Source organism: Pseudopipra pipra, chromosome 6 (genome assembly GCF_036250125.1).
Source record: "Pseudopipra pipra isolate bDixPip1 chromosome 6, bDixPip1.hap1, whole genome shotgun sequence".
Taxonomy (NCBI): domain Eukaryota; kingdom Metazoa; phylum Chordata; class Aves; order Passeriformes; family Pipridae; genus Pseudopipra; species Pseudopipra pipra.
The window spans coordinates 63,744,759-63,765,313 of NC_087554.1; the positions used below are offsets into that span (position 1 = coordinate 63,744,759).

At 55.6% G+C, this 20,555-nt stretch overlaps 2 protein-coding genes across 4 annotated transcripts in view; both read left to right on the forward strand.

The window, feature by feature from the left end:
* NEMF (nuclear export mediator factor) overlaps window positions 1-20,555 on the forward strand; it is a 39,363-nt gene that overhangs the window by 10,165 nt on the left and 8,643 nt on the right. The window contains exons 15-33 of one of the 3 annotated variants that reach the window (XM_064659686.1): window positions 299-362; window positions 822-910; window positions 1,566-1,669; window positions 2,039-2,101; window positions 2,220-2,332; window positions 2,694-2,751; window positions 3,111-3,169; window positions 3,654-3,774; window positions 4,206-4,545; window positions 5,136-5,178; window positions 5,264-5,313; window positions 5,840-5,987; window positions 6,305-6,382; window positions 6,459-6,650; window positions 7,270-7,302; window positions 8,031-8,137; window positions 8,215-8,258; window positions 8,354-8,433; window positions 9,053-9,356. In XM_064659686.1, the coding sequence (XP_064515756.1) occupies window positions 299-362; window positions 822-910; window positions 1,566-1,669; window positions 2,039-2,101; window positions 2,220-2,332; window positions 2,694-2,751; window positions 3,111-3,169; window positions 3,654-3,774; window positions 4,206-4,545; window positions 5,136-5,178; window positions 5,264-5,313; window positions 5,840-5,987; window positions 6,305-6,382; window positions 6,459-6,650; window positions 7,270-7,302; window positions 8,031-8,137; window positions 8,215-8,258; window positions 8,354-8,433; window positions 9,053-9,130 (1,864 nt within the window). In that variant the 3' untranslated portion in view covers window positions 9,131-9,356. Of the gene's footprint in view, window positions 1-298; window positions 363-821; window positions 911-1,565; window positions 1,670-2,038; window positions 2,102-2,219; window positions 2,333-2,693; window positions 2,752-3,110; window positions 3,170-3,653; window positions 3,775-4,205; window positions 4,546-5,135; window positions 5,179-5,263; window positions 5,314-5,839; window positions 5,988-6,304; window positions 6,383-6,458; window positions 6,651-7,269; window positions 7,303-8,030; window positions 8,138-8,214; window positions 8,259-8,353; window positions 8,434-9,052; window positions 9,357-20,555 lie in introns of those variants that run through there. The other 2 variants (XM_064659687.1, XM_064659688.1) reach the window with 2 other exon arrangements.
* LOC135416534 (maestro heat-like repeat-containing protein family member 6) lies at window positions 13,684-19,065 on the forward strand. The gene is made up of 15 exons (XM_064659749.1): window positions 13,684-14,322; window positions 14,565-14,629; window positions 14,743-15,096; window positions 15,256-15,404; window positions 15,668-15,815; window positions 16,027-16,214; window positions 16,303-16,440; window positions 16,616-16,730; window positions 16,902-17,039; window positions 17,294-17,473; window positions 17,599-17,754; window positions 17,912-18,013; window positions 18,133-18,235; window positions 18,435-18,491; window positions 18,792-19,065. The coding sequence occupies exons 1-15, from the start codon at window positions 14,196-14,198 to the stop codon at window positions 18,947-18,949; spliced, it is 2,178 nt and encodes a 725-aa protein (XP_064515819.1). The 5' UTR covers window positions 13,684-14,195; the 3' UTR covers window positions 18,950-19,065.

Genomic DNA, 20,555 nt, shown 5'->3' on the forward strand with positions numbered 1-20,555 from the left:
CTTTGGTGGTAGAAATTTCCCTGTGTTTGCAGTTGTTGGTGATAATATTGTAGGAGGGAGGGCTTTGGGATATCTTGTTAAAAATTGAAATGAGCAGCTTGTCTCGAGCTCTGGGAGGTGCATTTTCTTGGACCAGACCCACTGGTGCAAAGTCTCTACCTGTCACATTAGTTTAATTTTGAGTCCAATTATGCACAGTGACACATGGAACAAAATACAGATATGCAGGGGATAAGCACATCCTAAAAATGAGTGAATATTCTGGGATTTCAGGGACAAACACACTTGTGTTTCACAGGTACTACGATCACAAAAGACACGCAGCCAAGAAAACTCAGAAGACAGTGGAAGCTGCAGAAAAGGTATTTTTGTTCTTGGTTTTTAGAAGATATTTAAAAGCAAAATCCCTGTCATTGGTAAGTGGGAAGTCCTGGCCTGGTCTAAGTAGCCATAATGAGACATGAAAGGGAAAAGCAACCAACCAAGGCTGTTTTATTCTTGACATTTTAAGCTCAGCAGAGGATTGTAGATCCCTGATGTATCCTTTCTTTCCACCAGTAGCATTGGGAGTGCTCAAAGCAGGTGGAGATACTGAGAGACCAGGATTTAGGGAGGCAGGAGTGGAAAATCAGTGCAAATCCTTGCAATCAAAGAGCTGATAATTTCAGGGAGCAGCTATCCAGGGTGGAAGTTCAAGGGCAGCTGTCCCACATGTGCATGCAGGAGATGCACAGCAGAGTGTGGAACCTGCACTGATAAAGTTCAGAGCCAGCAATTTTGTGATTCCTTCTGGATTGTGATCCTGCTTTTTGTCCATACAGGCATTTAAATCAGCTGAGAAGAAGACAAAGCAGACACTGAGGGAAGTTCAGACAGTCACCACCATCCAGAAAGCCAGGAAGGTCTATTGGCAAGTACAGCTCCATTGTCCTTCTCTCATGTCCTGTGTCAGGCTGAGTTTCCACTGGCTTAGAAGTGGAGGTAATGAGGATTTCTAAGCACTGCACTTGGTGTTGAGTCTTCTTGCAGCTGCTTCTTAAAGTCATAGAATCCCAGAATGATTTTCAGGCATAGTAGCCAAGAGAAGCTGTGGCTGCCCCATCCCTGGAAATGTTCAAGGCCAAGTGGATGAGGCTTGGAGCAACCTGGTCTAGTGGAAGGTGTCCCTGCCCATGGCAGGGGGTTGGAACAAGATGGTTTTTAAGGTCCTTTCCGACCCAAACCGTTCTGTGATTCTGTAATTTAAAAAAAACCCAAACAAATGAAACCAAACCTCAAAGCTTTTAATCATCTAATAACTGAACCATTAAAATAAAAATAAGTAGGAGGACTTTGTGGTGATTGTACTTCTTGTTTCATCTCAAAATATCATTGGCAGTGGTGTTGTATTTGTCCCATGCCTTGTTTTTATGCCCCAGGCATACGGATGGACGTGCAACTATTTGCGGTGTCATAAATTGTAGATGCTGAGATGGTTCTTCTCAGTTTGTTACAAAAAACCACCTGTGCAGTGTCCTGTGAGTTCCAGGAGTTTCTCACACACTGGACTTGCTGTGGTTTGGCAGGTTTGAGAAGTTCCTGTGGTTCATTAGCTCAGAGAATTACCTGGTTATTGCTGGGAGGGATCAGCAGCAGAACGAGCTGATTGTGAAGCGGTACCTTAAACCAGGTGAGTCCAGTGAAGTGGAGTGGAGGGGTTTGCCTCTTGTTTTCCAGTTTTGTAGATGTCCAGGAGTGACATGGGAAGGTCTGTCTGCTTTGTCCTTAAGTTGGGTCTTGGATCAAAGGGGATGGATCAAAGTCTTGGGTCACTTTGGTGGTGGGAGTCCCTCTGGCACCGTGGGCACGAGTGGGTTGGATGGGCCCCCTCAGGAGCAAAGATGCTGATTCTCCCTGGGACAGCTGATGGACTAAAAGCCTTCTGTGTCCTCTTCCCATCCTGCTCCTTGGAGCAAAGCAGCTGTTTCCAGCTGGTGTTGGAAACTTCCCCTTGGCTCGGGGATCTGTGTGTGGCTGACTGGAGTCCCCTCTCTTCCAGGGGACATCTACGTGCACGCGGATCTCCACGGAGCCACCAGCTGCGTCATCAAGAACCCCTCAGGTACCTGGCTGGGGCTGGTGTGGGATCTTGGAAAGCTCACACGCTGGATTAGGGCACATATGGAAGGTTTAGGGTTTAATCTGCTGTGCCTGGATCGTGTCATGGTGTTCCCTTGCAGGGGAGCCCATCCCGCCCCGGACCCTGACGGAGGCTGGAACGATGGCCCTGTGCTACAGCGCGGCCTGGGATGCCAGGGTGGTCACCAGTGCCTGGTGGGTCTCCCACAACCAGGTAAGGACATGACCTTTCCAGGCAGAACATCTGAGGGAAAGGGTTTTGATTGCAGACAAAGCGTCTCTGACTGAGACTGGGAGCTGATGGATGTGGTCAAATTTGGTGTAACTCAGGTGTGGGAGTGTAAAGATTGCACTGATGTTTTGGTGTTTTTATTTCCTGAATAACCCAGTTGCTCACCCAGGACTTCTAAAATACAGTGTTGGTAGTGTGTGATTAGAATGAAACATCCCTTAGGAAAATTCACTGCAGAAGAGGGATACGGAGTCCAGAGAGCTGTTCCCAGGAGTTACTTTGGTGGTGTTGTCATTACATGATGCTGCCCTTCTGTCACATGTATTTTTTATTTTTTTTTTAGGTTTCTAAAACTGCACCCACAGGAGAATATCTCACTACTGGGAGCTTCATGATCCGAGGTGAGACACAAGGGAACAGTGGGAATTTGGCATTTTCTCTGAAGGTGCTGGGCTGTCCTGCAGTGGCAGCCACCCCCTCCTTCTGAACAGCCAACAGATCCTGCTCTTCTCCCCCAAAATCCATTGGGGAATGGTTTAGACCGACTATCAGGCAGTTGCAGCAGCATTTCTAGCCAAATCCTGGGCAGAAGTTCATTGGCTCAGCTGCTTTTGAGTTCTCCTGTTCTCATCTGAGAGATAAAATAAGCCCCAGTGTAATTTTTTGGTAGCCCAGAGCCTCTAATAAAAATGAATTTTGGAAGGACATCCTGTAACATGGCTGTTAAACCTCCTCATGAGACTCTGCCTTTGTTTTTCAGGGAAAAAGAATTTCCTTCCACCTTCCTATCTGATGATGGGCTTCAGCTTCTTATTTAAGGTACAGCTTTTCCTGTGCAGCTCCTCCTGGCTTTTTTAATTTGCTTTGAGCTGTAGGAGACTTATTTTCTGGGTCTTGCTTATCAGTATATTCCCAATTACTTCTTTTCCCACTGGGACAAATCCCATAAAACGCTTCTAGCTGATAATGACTCTGCTTTCATTTCCCTCTTTCCCCACTGTGCACTGTCTGCATGCAAAACAGACTTGAACATTCCTGCCTCTGACAGGTTGTTATCCCAGCTGGAGCATGGGATGTTCAGGGAATCTGGAGAGTGTGGACGTTCAGGGAAGGTGGATGTGCAGCTGTGTGTGTTACCCTGACTTTTGAGGTTGTCAAGCTTGAGTTTAAATGTGCTAGACTAGTTTTCTTGCCTTTTGATGGCAAAAAGTGTTAAAAAGGAAAGGAAAAGCCAACTGAGGTGTTCTGTGAACAGACCAGTGAACTGAGGCTGGTCCTGACACAAAGGTGCCTCTGGTTTTAGGTGGATGAAAGCTGTGTCTGGAGACACCGGGAAGAGAGGAAGATCAAAGTCCAGGATGAGGATCTGGAAACGGTGTCCAGCAGTGCCAGTGAGCTGGTGGCTGAAGAAGTGGAGCTGTTAGGTACAGTGGGACTGGGTGCTGCGTGTGCTGCTGGCAGACAGGGCTGTCTGGGGCCTGTGGGATCCCTGTGGGATTCTGGATCACTGACAGGACGAGGGGGGATGGTTTCAAGCTGCCAGAGGGCAGGGTTAGGTGGGATATTGGGAAGGAATTCCTGGCTGGGAGGGTGGGGAGGCCCTGGCACAGGTTGCCCAGAGAAGCTGTGGCTGCCCCTGGATCCCTGGAAGTGTTCAAGGCCAGGTTGGACAGGGCTTGGAGCAACCTGGGCTAGTGGAAGGTGTCCCTGCCCATGGCAGGGGGTGGAATGAGCTGGTCTTTAAGGTCCCTTCCAACCTAAACCATCCTGGGATTCTGGGATTCCATAATTCTGTGATTCTGTGATGGATCAGTCTGGTGTTTCTGACTGTGTTGTCCTGCCCTCTGTGCCCCAGAAGGAGGAGACAGCAGCAGTGAAGAGGAAAAAGCCGAGTGTGAGGAAGCTCCAGAGAATGTGGAAGCAGCTCTAGAGGATGTGGAAGCTCCAGAGGATGTGGAAGCAGCTCCAGAGGATGTGGAAGCCCCTCCTGAGAGTAACCGTGATGAGGGCATTGCTGACCTGGAGCAGGGAGGAGGAAACACACCTCCTGCTCCAGAGGGGGACTCTGAGGAGGAGGAGGAGGATGGAGAATCCGAAGATGAAGTGGAACCTCCGGAGCCAAAGGGAGGAGGGAAGGAGGAGGAGGTGAATTACCCAGACACGACAATCGACCTGTCACACCTCCAGTCTCAGAGGTGAGTGAAGCAGCAGCAATGGGGGCACCCCTGAGGGTCTCCTAAAACACTGCCAGGACAGGGACTGGGATGAGTTGCCATGCCTTCTTTCCATGCTCAGCAAGGCAGTGCTGTGGGAATGCTGCCCCATTTTCATTGCAGGGCTGCTCAGACCTGAGAAACTGAGCCCTGAGCTGTTTCTGCTCTGCCAGGCTGGTGCAGAGCTCCTGCTCTGCGTGGGGCTGTGAGATGAGCTCAGCTCCCTGTCGTCCCTGGAAGAGGCATTCCTTAGGGGGGGCAAGGAGATGGGATGGAGTGGGTGGGAATGGGCAGCTCTGCAGGGAACACCACTGCTGAGGGGGCCGTATGCTTGGGAAGCTGCACATCAGGGGTTCCTTTGGTGCCCACACATTGTTGCTTGTGTGTGTGAGAGGAGCTGGCAGAGATCTAAGACTTGTTTTGGAAACTAAATCCCAGTATTCCCGCCTTTCCCATTCACCAAAGCTGGGATTTTCAAGAACTGGAAAGCTGAAAGTGTCTGGGCCGTGGTTGTTGTGTCTGTGGCTGAGCTGCTCCACATGTATTGATGCTCCATTTCCATCTGCCCACAGATCCCTGCAGAAAAGCCTCCCCAGAGAGGAAGAGCCCAGCTTGGTAAGGTCCCAGCTCCAGTGTTTGGCACAGAGCAGTGGGAGCTGCTGCTGGGCAGGGTGTGCTCTAACTGCCTTTCACTTCCCAGAGTGACAGCAAGGCCCAGGGGCGAAGGCACCTCTCTGCCAAGGAGAGGAGGTGAGAGCCACTTTGTATTTCATGGAATCACAGAATCCCAGAAGGGTTTGTGTTGGAAGGGACTTTAAAGCTTATCCAGTCCCACCCCCTGCCATGGGCAGGGACACCTTCCTCTAGCCCAGGTTGCTCCAAGCCCCGTCCAGCCTGGCCTTGGACACTTCCAGGGATCCAGGGGCAGCCACAGCTTCTCTGGGCAAACGCCTCCTCCCCATTCCCTCCCCAGGACCTGGGCACAGGGCATGTCTTGCACCTCCCAGTCTGGGCTGATCCGTAGATCCATACCCATTGTCCATCCTGCAGTTCCAGTGTGGGCTCCTACTCCTGTCCTTTGGGAATGCTGGTTGTGAACAGTTCCTTGTGTACTCGTGGGCTGGAGAGGTTTTACTGAGGAGGGGTTGTTTCCACAGATCCTGGCTCAGGTTCCTCCGGAGCTCCATGGCAAGGGATCAGGGTGGGAATGCTGCCAGGAGAGCAGCAGCCTCTCTTGTCACAACCAGGGGCAGTGTGTCCTGATTGTTTTCCTTAGAGAAATGAAGAAAAAGAAGCAGCAGAACAACTCTGAGAACTCGGAGCTGCCCGAGGAGAAGCAGAAGGAGATGGAGACACAGCCTCCCCCTGCTCCCAACAGCAGCAAGGGTGTTCCAGCCCCTCAGCCCATCAAGCGGGGCCAGAAGGTGGGCAGGGATCAGGGGCTCCCCCGGGTTGAGCTGTTGGCATGTGAAGTGTGAACAGAAATCCCAGATTTCCCAGACATCCATGCCTACCTCGTGGTCTTAGGCTCATGGTGGTGCTTTAAGTGGGCTTGGGGTGATTTTGCTGGTCTGTGAGCGCGGAGCTCACTGGAACCAGTGTCTTGGTTACTGACGAACTGCACTGAAAGGTTTGGGGTACTGGGAAGGGGAGTGCACGTGGGATCAGCACCCAGGTGTTTGTGGATGCAAAACTCTGCCAAAGTCACCGTTTGTGAAGCTGTTGGTGTTTCCTTCTGCAGAGCAAAATGAAGAAGATGAAGGAGAAGTACAGGGACCAGGACGAGGAGGACCGGGAGCTCATCATGAAGCTGCTGGGGGTGAGGGAGGGGGGTCCTGCCTTCCCTGGGGCTGTGGGAGCTCCTTCAGCAGCTCTGACCACCTGCGTGCCCACAGTCTGCAGGCTCCAACAAGGAGGACAAAGGGAAAAAGGGGAAGAAGGGAAAGACAAAAGAAGAGGCAGCAAAGAAGCAACAGCAGAAACCCAAGGCCCCACGTCGTGGAGCAGGAGGGGGCAAGGAGACCCTCCCAGCAGGAATCCTGCTCCACGAGGCACAGGACCCAGCCCTGGAGGAGCAGGATGAGAAGGTGAGGAGCAGGATGGCAGGGTGAGGATTTTGAGGGGAAGGTGAGGAGCAGGAGGGGAAGGTGAAGAGCAGTGTGAGAAGGTGAGGAGGACTCGCCTCTCCTCACCTGTCCCTATGTCTGTCCCTTGCTCTGGCTCTCCTGGCGTTGTGAAGGAGCTGAGCTGCTCCTTGTGGTTTTTGGGCTTTGTGCCAACTGGCACAGCTCAGGGAGCCCGTTGGTTTCCCAAAGCCCTGCAGCAATCCCTGTGCACGTCCTGTTCCCTGCACAGCCACAACTGGGGCTCAGAGGAGTCCCAGGATCCGGGGCAGTCAACACCTCCTACTCAGCTGAGCTGTACCTGAGCTCCCAGCTCTGCTGTGGGGACTTGGTATCTCTGGGCCTCATCTCTCCCTCCCAGCCTGGCGTGTGCCAGGCAAACTGGAGGGTGGGAAGAAACACTCCACCCCCCACCCACGTCAGAATGGTCTTACCTTTGCTTTGCAACGAGTCCAGCTCTCCTGGCAGGGAGAATGTGGCTTTCTGGGTACTGCTGATAAAGCATTGATTGTCCCCGGGGGCAGGGGAGGAAGGAGCAGCTGTGTGCTCCCTCCAGCTCTGACTGTCCTTTGTTTGTGTGCAGGAGGAGCAGGACCAGGATCAGCCTGGAGTGGAGGTAAATGTTTGTCTGCAGCTGCATAAGTGTGGAGGCCAGGGCTGTATTCCCATGGGAGCCCTCCAGGAGCCCCCCCTGGGCTGTTTGAACCCAGCTTAATTGTATTTTTTAAAAGTAACCTCCTTTTCTTCCTGCCCTGCTCATCTCCACAGCCTCCATTAAACCAGAGCTGGCTCCATGGCTGTTTGTCCCTTGTTTTTGCTTCTGGAGGTGCTGGCACCCCCAGGAGAGGTGGCTCTGGGCTGGAGGATGACACAGTGTGCAGGGCAGGTGGTTCTTTAGTTTAGAAGTTTCTTTTCCTCTAAAATTGCTTCCAACTTTTCTGTAATGACAGGCTGTGGGTGTTGCCCAAGGCTGGGAATAAGTGAATTCCTTTAAATTCTTTCATGAAGGAGGATAACAGTGTCTGTCTGGGGGGGAGCTGATGGTGACCTTGTAAAGATGTAACAACATTTGGGGGTCCCAAAACTAAGATCCATCCAATGCTGTGATTTCAGTAATCAAAGAGGGTCAGTCATGAATCGTGGCTTGGTGATTTGATGCAAGTGAAGTGAGTGATCCTGTGATCACTCTGTCATGGAATCACAGAATGGTTTGGTTTGGGAGGGACCTCAAAGACCACCTGGTTCCAATGCCTGCCATGGCAGGGACCCTTCAGTCCCCAGTAAGCCCAGCAGGGAGGGGCTGGAGGACACAGCCTGGTCCCAGTAAAGCTCTTTGCCCCTCAGGACGGTGAGGCCCTGCTGGATTCCCTGACTGGGCAGCCCCATCCTGAGGACATCCTGCTCTTTGCTGTCCCCATCTGTGCTCCCTACACAGCCATGACCAACTACAAGTGAGTGGCAGCACTTTTTTGGGGTAGGGTTTGGTGACAGCCTGTGTTTTACTCAGAGAAACCTTTTCTTTGGGCAGGTATAAAGTCAAGCTCACTCCAGGCACCCAAAAGAAGGGCAAAGGTAAGGTCTGAAAGCCCTGAATCCTTTTCCCTGCTCTGCCTGGTGAAGCCAGTGTGCTTTTCCAAGCTGTTTCACTCTTCCCTGTGTTTTTACAGCTGCCAAGATCGCCTTGCACAATTTTATGCAGTCCAAAGAAGCCAGTGCAAGAGAGAAAGACCTGTTCCGCAGCGTGAAGGTGACTCCTTCTTCTGCAGAATTTCTCTTGTGCAAATGTAACAGCAGCAGCAAAATGTCCACTTTGAGGGGGAAATGCTGCAAAACTGAGTGTGCTGTTGGTTGTTTTGGTTTTTTTTTACCACTGTTGGGGAAGGTCAGAGAGTCCCAGGATGGTTTGGGTTGGAGGGAATCTTAAAGCCCATCCAGTTCCACCCCCTGCCATGGGCAGGGACACCTTCCACTAGACCAGGTTGCTCCAAGCCTCATCCAGTCTGGCCTTGGACACCTCCAGGGGTGGAAATCCACAGCTTCTCTGGGCACCCTGTGCTGCTTAGGCTGGGAAGAGCCATTAGAAATTGAGCCTCAGTGGTATCACTGGGCCTTGGGTTTCTGTTTTGTGTCACTCCTGATCTAAAATAACTTATCTGGCAAAAGCAGCATATTCCAAGAAATCCTCTATTTTTGGGAGGGGGGGAATTCCTGTGGCAGGGGCAGGTGCTTGCCCTGGGAGTTCAGGTTGGAAGTATGTCCTGTGCCCCTCACTGTGGGAAACGTGTCATCCCTGTGCTCAGGGCTCAGGAAGGTGCCTGTAGATGCTTTTCTGTCATGTCCCATTTCTCCTCTTCACTGTTTTCTAGGACACCGATTTGTCAAGGAATATTCCTGGTAAGGTGAAAGTGTCTGCACCTCATCTCCTGAACAGGAAGAAGAAGTGATTCCATGCTGGGGGTTCTCACCCCCAAACTGGTGCAGTCAGGACCAGCACCTGGAGCTGGGACAGACGGACACAGACCCACAACTGGTGTTACTGGGACTGAATTGTTTCCACGGGGCAGGGCAGCAAGGGCCAGGTCCTGCAGCGTGGTTTAGATGGACTCTGATACCAATAGCATACAAACATGGAAGTAAATTGCTGGCATTTGGTCAGGAGTGTCCTCCCAAGCCGTTGGTTCTCTCGTTCCTCCCCCCTGGGCAAAAGTGCCGGGATCTGGGGCAGCAGAACTCCGTGGTGTTCAGCTCCTTCCTGCCCCAGGCCTCTGGCAGGGGCTGGAGTTTCCAGGAGGGCAGTTTCAGTGCAAAATGCTTCCTTTGGGAAGGCAGAATTTTATTTCCCCCCAGACATTCCCTTGGCTCTGGAGAGAGGGAAGGTGCAGGCCCAGATCCCACCGTCTGCTCCCACCCCCAGCCCCGCTGTGCAGAACTTACCCTGGGGAGGGGAGGAGGAGCAGGGGCTGGGAGTCAGGATAAACCCCGTGGGATCTATCAGGAATTACAGCACAGGGATTGTTCTAGAAGTCCAAGTTTTTAATTGTTTTTTTTGAAGGCAGCTTAAAACATGATTCTCCCCTTCCCCATGGCAGCACGGCCCGTTCCTGTCCCCCGTGTCCCCTCGGAGCTGGGGCAGCCAAGACAGCCCTGATTCCAGAAAGAACCCTCTAACACTCCTTTTTGAGTACTAGAAAGAAAAGCATTCTTTATTTCCAGCACTCTGGGTGTGTAGGAATCCTTTCTACAGTAGGCACACCAAGTTACAGAGGTGCTGTAGTTTTATACTGTAACATCTAACGTGACTTCACCTGTTACACCCACTTCCCAAACCATTCCTCATCCTCCTCTTGTCCCTTTCCTGGCCTCGGGCCTTTGGGACAACACCAGCCTTCTGGAATGGCTTCAGGCTCCTTTGACTGGCTTTGCTGGTTGTTATATCTCTTTCTCAGGGCATTTTTACAGGGAGAGGAGCCTTCTTATCTCATTAGAAATTCCTGTCTGTTGAAACTCTTCATGAAGCATCTTAGAAAACTGCTACAAAGGCATCATTTCTATATTAGTAAGCTATATAATAGAGGTTTCAGGCTACATTTCCCCCCTTCAGAGACTGAAAAGGATTCCATCCTGTTAAGTCTGTGCTGCTTACATATAATGTTGAACCCTAAGGACTAACAATAACTACAACATTGAATCATACAGCAGGTTAACCTGCAGACACAACTGATGAGTACAGTTATTATGAACAGCTGTTTTATCCTGGCCCAGTTTGGTAGCCACAAAGTAAGTTTGTGGCAGGTATTTTCAAAACCCTAAAGAGGACTGTATGACTTTTATGATATGAAGTGACTGAGTGCTAGTTACAAACTTACAGGTACATGCTCACTGATGTAGCAGTGGCTGCTACAGCCCCCAGACACCCAGGCCACTCTTGACTAACACTGCCCACCCATTACTTTGAGGAGTCAGTTTGCTGTGATTCTGACAATTCCCACATCATCTCCTGGCTTAAACATTGTATCCCAACCCTCCAGAGTCAAAACTCGATTGCAATCGCTGACCTAATCCTTATTAGCCACTGCCCCCCCCCCCACCCCATGAGTCTCAAGGATGGGGTATGGAAAAGTTCTTCCATTCTGTTCACTCATCAATATCTCAGAAACTCCAAAACATTCATACAAAATCCAGACACTGAGCCCAGCAGGAAAACTTCCCCATTTCAACACAGAAAGCATGGAATATCCCTGACATGTCCCTTACAACTTTCTTTGTGTGTATCTCCAAAGGCAGCACATTCTTTGGCATCTTAAACTCAGGTGAACAGTCCCAAAAATATATTTACTCATAAGATGAAACTTACAGCACATGAATAAACAAACATATCCTGGTCTGGGATCCCTGCAAACCCTCTGTGATCCCACCTGCTTTTCATGACACTTTTCCTCACACACACCCTGTCTGCCAGTATTCATTACTGAGGAAGCTGAGGGTGATGTGGGGTGGGTTTTGAGCCTCCCATGGCAAGGAAGAACCACTGTTCTACTGGAATCACAGATTGCAAGGCCATCTGGGTACCATCTCCATCATCCACGGGCTTCCCTGAACTCAGGAGAAACACCATCAGCCTGGATTTTACTGCCAGGTATGTAAACTCTGCACTTTATATCTTGTCAAAATATCAGCATAGAACTACAGAACAGTTTGGGTTGGAAGGGACCTTAAAGGCCATCTCAGTCAACCCTCTGCCATGAGCAGGGACACCTTCCACCACTATCCCAGGTTGCTCCAAGCCCTGTCCAACCTGGCCTGGAACACTTCCAGGGATCCAGGGGCAGCCACAGCTTCTCTGGGCAACCTGTGCCAGGGCCTCACCATAAATATGTTACACTGCTACTTCCCCTTTGTTTTATCCCGTGGCATCTGCATCTCCCAGCCTGCTGAGCCCTCAGCTGGCAAGTTTATTTCCCTAGGAAGATGCTCCTAAACCAGGAGCATTTAGGATGCTCCTGAATGGAGTCACTTCAAGCTCCCCTGTGATGATCGACCCAGACCAGGCCTCTCGTTGCAGCAGCACATTCCCCCCACTCCCAGCTGGCACAGGTTTTTGGCAGAATTCTTGTCTGCCTCCCATGCCCTTCTGGCAGAGCTTAACCAGTGTGCTGCCCTCCCAGATCTCCTGGCAGGGAACACACAAAACAGACCCCAAATCCACGTGGAGCTGACTCAATCCCTTCGCTACAGCAGGCTGGACAGGCTAAAGCCCTCTCTCCAGCACGGCTGCACATTCCAGCTCCAATATCCCTCCTGCAGCTGCTGCTGCACAAGGCAAGGGAGACCAGAACACCCATGGGGCACACAGGTTTCCTTCAGATGATCCAGAACAATCCTGGAATCGTTACGGTTGGAAAAGCCCTCCATGATCATGGAATCCAACTGTTTCCCCAGCACTGCCAAGGCCACGACTGACCCATGGCCACAAGTGCCACATCCAGATGGCTTTGAAATCCCTCCAGGATGGGGACTCCACCACTACCCTGGGCAGCTGTGCCAGTGCTGGGCAGTCCTTTCTGTGAAAAATTTTCCAAAATAGCCAACCTAAACCTCCCTGGCACAACTTAAGGCTGTTTCCTCTCATCCTGCCCCATGATCCCTGCAAGTAGAGTACCATCCCTCCTGGATCCCCCCTCCTGTCAGGGAGTGGCAGAGCCAGAAGGTCCCCCCTGAGCCTCCTTTTCTCCAGGCTGAGCCCCCACAGCTCCCTCAAAAAGCCACTCCTCAGAAAAGCTCCCTGAAAACATCTCTCTTCCAGCCTTCTGCTCTGCAGATCCATGGGGATCCCTCCATCCACACCTCACCATCCACCCAGCCTTTCCCAAGTGCATCCAGCTTGCTCCCACCAGCTGGTTGGGACAAGGAAGCTGTCCCAACACCTCTACTGCCCACAAACCTCTGTTCTCCTGAGGAAATGAGAAATGGGCTCTTTGGGGACAAAGCCAGCATCCTTGGCATCCCACTGAAGCACACCTGGAGGGCACCGACCCTGCGGTGACAACCCCCTGGTGACACTGTCCCCCTGCAGCCACTTGGCTGCCTGGGAGGGACAGGTTTGTCCGGAAAGTTCTCAACTCATTGCAAGCCCAAGCAGCCCCAAGTGCATCCCTGACAATTCCTCCCGTGTACTGCTGACAGCTGCTGCAATATTGCTCCTGTCAAGCAGCATTGAAGTCCCCTTTTCTCCCCAGCTCAGGTTCTCTGTTAGTTCTGGGCAATCCTATCACTGCCAAGCAAAGCCCTCCCTTCCTCTACTCCTAGAGATTGGATGAAATTCCTGACTGGGAAGGTGCTGAGAGGGGTGTGTGGGGTGTGGGTGTTGATGTTCCTTCTGAAATGCATTTTAGCTTCAGCCGTGATCATTCTGGGTAGTTTTATTTTCCCCTGCTTTTAAGAGTCCTGTTATTATCCCCTCCTAGAAAAGCGTTTGCAAACCAATCAATGCCCAGATTTTTTGTCTCTGTTCATGTTTGGAAGTTGACTCTCAATGGACCACGTACAGGCAAATGAGCTGCAGGTTTGAGGTGGGAATCAAACTTCCAGATAGCTTTTGGTCCTCCCAATTCAGTGACATTGGGATATTTGTGACTTCTTTCAGCTCCTTGTGTTGAGGAATGGGAAGTCAGGCTTTCCTGAATGTAGCATTACTCAGTGCCAGATTGTTCTGGGCCTTGCCAGCCCAGGTGTTTTTGTGCTGCAGGTCATGACTTCCATGAAGAAATTGTGCCAGGAAGGAGCCACAGCTTCTGCCTTGGCACAGATGCCAAGCCTTGCCCCAGTGGCTGCAGCTGCTTTAGGGAATGGATTCCTTCCGAGCTGGGGCAGGTTGGCCGGGCTGGGGGAGGCCCCAGGGCCCGTGGCAGTGTGTCACAGGGCCCTTTGTGACACGGTGGCCGTCGCCCAGGGGATGGGCCGGTGTCCTTTGTGACCCGTGGGGATAAAGGTGTTGGCGGCAATGCGGCCACGCCACCGTGCTCGGAGCGGGCGACTGGGCAGGACGGGACAGAGCGGTGCTGTGAGGAGCCTCCTCGCAGCCAACTCCTTTCTCGTCGACCAGGAGCGTTTCTGAGAGTTCTTTTGTGATCATCTTCCCTCGAGGCCACAGCACAGGAGTTGGGGACCCGGAGCGTTTCTGAGGTGACCCCACTCCCTGTGGGAGTGGCCCTCGAGGCCAGGCCACGGGCCTTGGTGACCCGGAGCTTTTCCGAGGAGTCACCAGTGGCTGTGGCAGCGGCCCTTGAGGCCATTTTTTGAGACTTTGCCACCAGGGGCTGTTCCAAGTCATCAGCAGCCCCTGTGGCAGTGGCCCTCGAGGCCATTTTTTGAGACTTTGCCACCAGGGGCTGTTCCAAAACATCCCCAGTCCCTGTGGCAGGAGCCCCGCAGGCCATTGTGTCACACTTGGCCACCAGGGGTTTTTTCCAGGTTTCTCCCCCGCAGGTGCCCTCAACACCAGACTGTGCCATGGCGGGGGGATGCTTCGGCCTGTGCCGGCTGCTCCGGAGGAACAGGAAGAACAGGAGAGGCCCTGGAGCTGGCCCAGCACAGGAAGCAGAGGAGGAGGTGCAGCACTTCCAGCCACTGCAGCAGGGTGAGTGCTGGAGCTGGGCCACAGGGATGGTGGCTGCAGCCAGCTGGGCCCCTTGCCGTCCCCTCTGGACATGGCCAGGGAAAGGGAGGGGGAAAGGGGGGGCCAAGGCTGATCCCCCCGGCATCCGTGCTCCATCCCCTGGGCATCCCAGGGCTGGCCCTGCCTGTGGAGCGCAGGGCTGGGCTGTGTTCTCTGGCCTCTCCCGCGGCCCCTCAGCTCTGACTGCGCTCGCTCTTTGCCAGATCCAGGCCGGGACCGCCCAGAAGAGCAGGACCGCGCCCGTGGCCGCTTGCGCAGGGCAGTTCAGGTACCTGCAGCCATCCCCCCTGGGCTGGGCCTGCTGTCCCTGCTCCGCCCGGCACCGCTGTCAGAGCACTCCATGCCACTTCCCTCTCTTCCCTGCCCTTTCTTCTCCTGCAGAGGTTGCTGAAATTCATGGGACTTCGGCGCAGAACAGCCACGACCGCACCGCCCGAGCTCCCGGCACAGCCTGACACCAGCGCAGCCGAGCTCGAGGTGGAGCCGGATGTCAGCACTGCACCAAGTGACTGTGCAGCCACCTGTGACATGGCACCCATGGATGGCACAGCCACCTGTGACACCGCGCTGGCTGACACCACCACAAGCTCTGACACGGCACCAACTGATGTCGGGGCCAAGGCTGACGCCACGACTGAGAGCATCGCAGACACCGACTGCCTGCCCATGGACAGTGTGACTGATGCTCCCAGTCTGGACATTTTGGAGCAGAAAACTGTCTCCAATGTGAATGAAGTAAGCAGCCTGTGGCCAGGGCTCGAGCTCCCCAGGGGTCTTGTGGACCCTCAAGCCGGCTCTGCTGGGCCCCCAGAGCCTTTGAGGCCAGCAGAGTGTGGCAAGCTGGGCAAGCTGCTGGCTCTGGCAGCTCTCCAAGTGTCTCCCACTCCCCTCCAGGTACCAGCCATTGTCAGATCCATCCACCAGTGGCTCACGTGCCAGGAGTCTCCAGAGGTCAGGCCGCCCATTGCCATCCGCAGGCTGGCCCACGCACACCCTGGGCACGTGGTGATGACTCTCCTGCACTGTGCCCCAGCGTGTGACAGGTACAGGGCCCAGCTGCTTTGCTGCCTCAGGGCTCACCAGCCTTTACAACCCAGCACCCCATCCAGCCTGTCCCTCCTGGTCTGACAGACAGGTGGACAATTTCAGCACCCTCTGGCCCCTCCACTTCCCAGCCCTGGCATGGCAGTCCCTGATCCTGCTGCCGTGTGCCCTCCCTACCCCTCAAGGCACCATGGCTCTGTCACCTGGGCCCCCACAGCTCCCAAGGCCCAGACCCCCCTGACCCAGAGCTCTGGCTCCACAGAGCTGCTGCAATCCTGTGGAGGACCATCGCCTCCTCGGCCACCACAGCGCACAAGGTGCTGCCAACGCTGCTCTCGGTGATGGAGGACTGGCCACTGCACAGCGTGTCCACCTCCGACGGGGACCACGTGGACGTCTTTACCCTGGCTGTGAGTTTCTGGAAGTGGCCTTTCCTCCTCCCCACGTCGCCTCTCCAGCAACTCTCCATCTTCCCTCACCCTTGCATCTCCCTCAGGCCTTGGGCTGCAAATGGGGCTGAGGGGCAGGTTGAGGGGCAGCAGGCCGGCTGCTCCCCCTGGCTCTCCCTGGCCTCTCCCTCCCTCTGGGCACTGAGGGTGTCTCCACGTGGCTTTCTTGCAGGCAACCCTGGCCCTGTGGCTGATGGTCCAGGAGCCCCAGTGCCAAGATGCGCTGTTTGTTTATGCCCCTCGTCTCCTCCTGGCTCTGCTCTGCCAAGTTTCAATGAGCACTGGGCAGATGCCACAGGAGGTCAGCACCTTCTGGAGGGGATGCCAGGAGCTACACGGCCTTCCCACCCACCCCAACAGGTGCTCCATGCCCGTCCCCTCTCCCTGCCGTGCCCTGGGGGCTGGGGCCAGGGCTCCCAGCCTGACATGGCCTTTGCTCTGCACACAGCTTTGTGGTGCAGACCATCCGGGCCCTGCTCTGCCGGCTGCAGTGGGACCAGGAGCTGGTGTCAGTGGAGCGCAAGCGTGGCTGGGACGCGCTCCTCTCTGCTGACACCCACCACTACGCGGTGGGGCTGCTGGCCAGGTGAGACAGCCTTGTCCCCGCTGCCCCCGGCACCTCTGCCCTGGGCACGGGGCAGCCCACACAGTCCCTGGGGGCGTGGGACAGAGGGCCTTGGCCCCAAGGGACGGCCCAGCCAGTGCTGGCAGAGCTTTGCCCACTAAACTCAAGGCCGAGGGTTCCCTTTTTGCCCTGACAGGGAGATGCGCCACGTGTTGGTCCCCTCCTATGGCCCGCTGGCAAGGCACCTGCTGGGGCTGCTCAGCAGGGAGGGGCCCCGCTGGGAGCTGCCTGCCCTGACCTTCCTTGTCGAGGTGAGCCCGATGGCCAGTGCTGCCTGGCCCCGCTGCCTCCCCCCCTCTGCCCTCTCACAGCCGCAGCTGCCCGGGACGGGGCCTGCGCCCTGTGCTGCTGCCTGGGCCCAGCCCTGGCCGGCTCCGCGCTCCTGCCGCCCGCCCACTCCGGCACTGCTCTCTGCCTTCCAGGTCCTCGACTGTCTGGACGTGAGCGCAGGTGATGACAGTGTCCTGCAGATCCTGGCAAGGCACCTGCAGAGTCAGTGCCCAGAGAGGCGGCGCCTGGCTCTGCGAGGGCTCCTGGTGCTCAGCGTGGATCCCTCCATGGTGAGAAGGGGGCAGGGGCTGAAGCCACACGGGCAGCCTGGGGCTGGAGAGGGCAGTGGCTTGGCCTTGGCTGGGCTTCGGGAGCTGTGGCAGCTGCTCACAGATCTCCTGCCTCCCTCTCCAGCTGCCCAGGCCCTGTGGGACAGGCCTTTGGCCTCTGGGCCCCGGGGCAGCAGCATGGGCTTGCAGTGCCAGAGTGGGGTTGGTGGGGCAGCTGTTTAGGGCTTCCCAGCACAGCCTTCTGTTCCCCACAGGTCAAAAGCATCTGCAGCCTGTCTGAGCACCTCCTGGAGCTGCTGCGTGATGGAGATGGAGAGCTGGTTGCCATGACCCTCTCCCTGTTCCTGAATGTGCTCCAGGATGGAGACAACACTGACGGGTTCAGCTCCACTGCCCCGAGGCTGGCTGAGGCGCTGCGGCCAGTCTTTGACCACGTAAGGCTCTGTGCCCCCAGCCACAGGCACTGGGTGCTGCCAGGAAACTTGGTGGAGTTTCAGGTCTGGGCCTGGAGGGCGTGGAGCAGGCAGTGCTGAGGTCTTTGTGTCTTCTTTGGCCCCAGGACAACAGCCACGTGCAGCTGCTGTCCATTCGCCTCTTCCGAGAGGTGATGGAGGTGCTGGCGGAAGAGGGAACAGAGCCCTGGGAGATGCAGGTGCGCCAGAGCCTGGTCCCACTGTTCTTCCGCTGGCACGACGAGAACCAGCGCGTGGCAGAGGTGAGCACTGCTGGGCTCTGGTGTCCCCGGGGCAGGGGCTGGGCTGCCTCCTGCCCTGGGGCCTCAAGGGCTCAGGCCTCCTGCTGCCCTTGGAGCAGGGACACAGGGGCTGTGCCCTGGGCTGCGGTGCCATGTCCCGCTCTCTGCTGCTCTGCAGGCCGCTCGGGAAGCGCTGCTCTGGGCTGCAAGCTTCCTCAAGAGGAAGGACCTGGAGCAGCTGCTGAAGACAGAGCAGCCCTTCAGGTTCTGCGATTGCCTGGTAAGGACGAGCATGGAGGCCCAGCCCCAGGCTGGAGAAGCCCCCAGTGCGCAGTGTGCCGGCTGGCCCTGTGCCCCTGCCCACTGCTGCAACCACAGACACCCCCCTACTCTCTGCAGATGGAAAAGGACCTCAGCCAAAGGGGCGAGCACCTGCAGCAGGCCCTGCCCTACCTGCAGAGCCCACAGGAGCCCCTGCGAGAGGCGGCCGTCAGGTTCATGGGTGAGCCCCAAGGCCGCGGTCCCTCCCCGCCCCGCTGCAGCTCGGCCCCAGCCCCGGCTGCTGCAGCGGCAGCAGGATGGGCCCAGGGATGTGCTGGGGAGCCCCGAGTGCCCTGGCGGCTGCTGCCGCCCTCTGCCAGCCCAGCCCCGGGGCCTCCCCATGCGGAGCCCCTGGGCCCTGACAGCCTCTGTGTTCCCAGGGCTCGCCGGCTGGCACATGAGGGAGTGGCAGCAAGACCTGTGGCCCATCCTCAAGGGTGAGTGAGGGCAGAGGGGCCTCCCTGGGGGCTGCCGGGGACCAGCACAGACCATGGGCAGGGAGCTGCAATCCCTGCCCTGCCTGCACAGGGCTCTGCTCCCTGCACACCGTGGCCAGAGCACACACACATGGCAGGGGCAGGGTGCCCATTGGTGCCCAGCACTTTCCCGCTCATCCTCTTGGCCCCTGCTCCCTCCTGGCTGTGCCAAGAGCTGCCTGGCATGGCCCTGGCAGGAGGGGCTCCTGGGGTCCCTGCACAGCCACGCTCTGACCCCGGCTCCCTTCCTCTCTCTTCCAGGCCTTACAGCCATGAGCGAGGACGACTGCCCCTCTGTCTCCAACATCAGAACTACACTCATGGACACTTACAGCCGTGCCAGGAGACGACCAATGTCCCTGCAACAGCCTCACAGAAGCCCAGGGACCACTTCTCAGCGCGGCTGCACCTGCAGCTGATGTTGGACCCAACTGAGCCAGCCCGCAAGGCCAGGCAGCTCCTGGCCTCTGCAGCCCCAGGGGCGGCTGCCTCTTTCCATTCCCTTCTCCTGACCCCACTTCATCCCTCCCCTTGCCCTGATGTTAATAAACCCTGCCTTTCTCCCCTTATCTGTGTCTTGGTGCAACTGAAAGGGCACAAACCCTCAGCCCTGCAGCTCACGGGCCCGCTCCTGCCTCTCCTTTGCCCCCTGCACCGTGGGCACACACCCCCAGGGACACGGGCACTTCAGGCTGCAAAGGGGCCTGTCCTGAAGGGCCACTTGCACAGCATTGTGCACTGGAAGATCTTGCTGATCTGCAGTGCTGGGTGTGCTGGGCTTCTCCAAGAAAGCTGCAGACTTGGGTCATCCCTGGGGAGGCAAGGGGCTTGCTTCCCAAGGAAAGTGCTTCCCAAAGAAGCACTGTCTCCGTTGGCAGTGGGTCTGATTTCTTGGACCCAACAGAGACTTTCAGGGCCTCCTAGAGGGTCCTGTGGCCTCCTTGTCTTTTTTAAGAGCTTTGTCCCAAAGACAGGCTCCGACTCTGTCCCATCGTCCCACATCCCAAACAGTGTATGGATTTATGTTGGGATCATTGTCACAAGCCCATGCTAACAGCCACTTTAAGTCCATAGCTGATAGCTCTCGCTGTTGCTTCCACAAATTATGTTAAATACTTGGATTACATTCTTATGCTCTCTGGGGATAGAGTTCCCCATCACGTCCTTGGCTGCTTCCCTGCTGTCCAGCAGGAAGGTAACTGCAGTGCACCTGGGCTTCCTTTCAGCCCATCGTCCAGCCGAGCTACGCCGCGGGTCAGACGTCCTCCCTCCGGCGTTTTATTAAGGTCCCTGTTTGGGCGCCATTTGTGGCGTGTTAAATCATGGACTCAGCTCTTTGGGGATACTGAGACCTACCTTTGTTACAGTTGCTACCTTTTATACCATGTTAATGTTACTATTGTTTCAATTCTTTGCTGCTCTGCCTGCCTCTGCTGGCTTGCTGGGTGCCTCCTGCAGCTTTGGCAAGGAGCTCGGCTCCGGCAGCAGCCCGGCTGTGCCATCCAGGCTTTTTAACTCCACACTGGAGACAATGGCAAACAGACTCCAGCTGGCAATCAGACTCCACCTTCTAATCAGTCCACTCCATGGGTGTGGAGGGGGAAGGGATGGGTGGAACCTCACGGAGGGGGGTGGCCTCATGTTCCTCAGGGCAGCCCCGGGAGCTCACCTGGGCAAGCCCCGCAGTAGCTGTCAGTCCCAACCAGCCTGGGAAAACTGGAACAGCCACAGCTCCTGCAGCCCCACACCCAGCTCCCACTGGCAGGGACAGGGAGAACCCGGCCCCTCAGCCCAGCCTGGAAGCCCCAGAGTGGCTGCTGGGTCAGAGACCCCACCTGAGGGGTTGGCCAGAGGGACCGGAGCAAAGAAAACCAGGGGCACGTGTTGGCCTGGTGTGCTGGCCCTGCCATGGGACTGGGGAGAGCTGATCCTCTCCAGGGCTGCGGTGGTAGCTCCAGCATCTGTCTCTCCCTCTTTCTCCTCCTCTCTTCTTCATCCCTCTGCTTCTCTTTCTCTGCTCCTTTC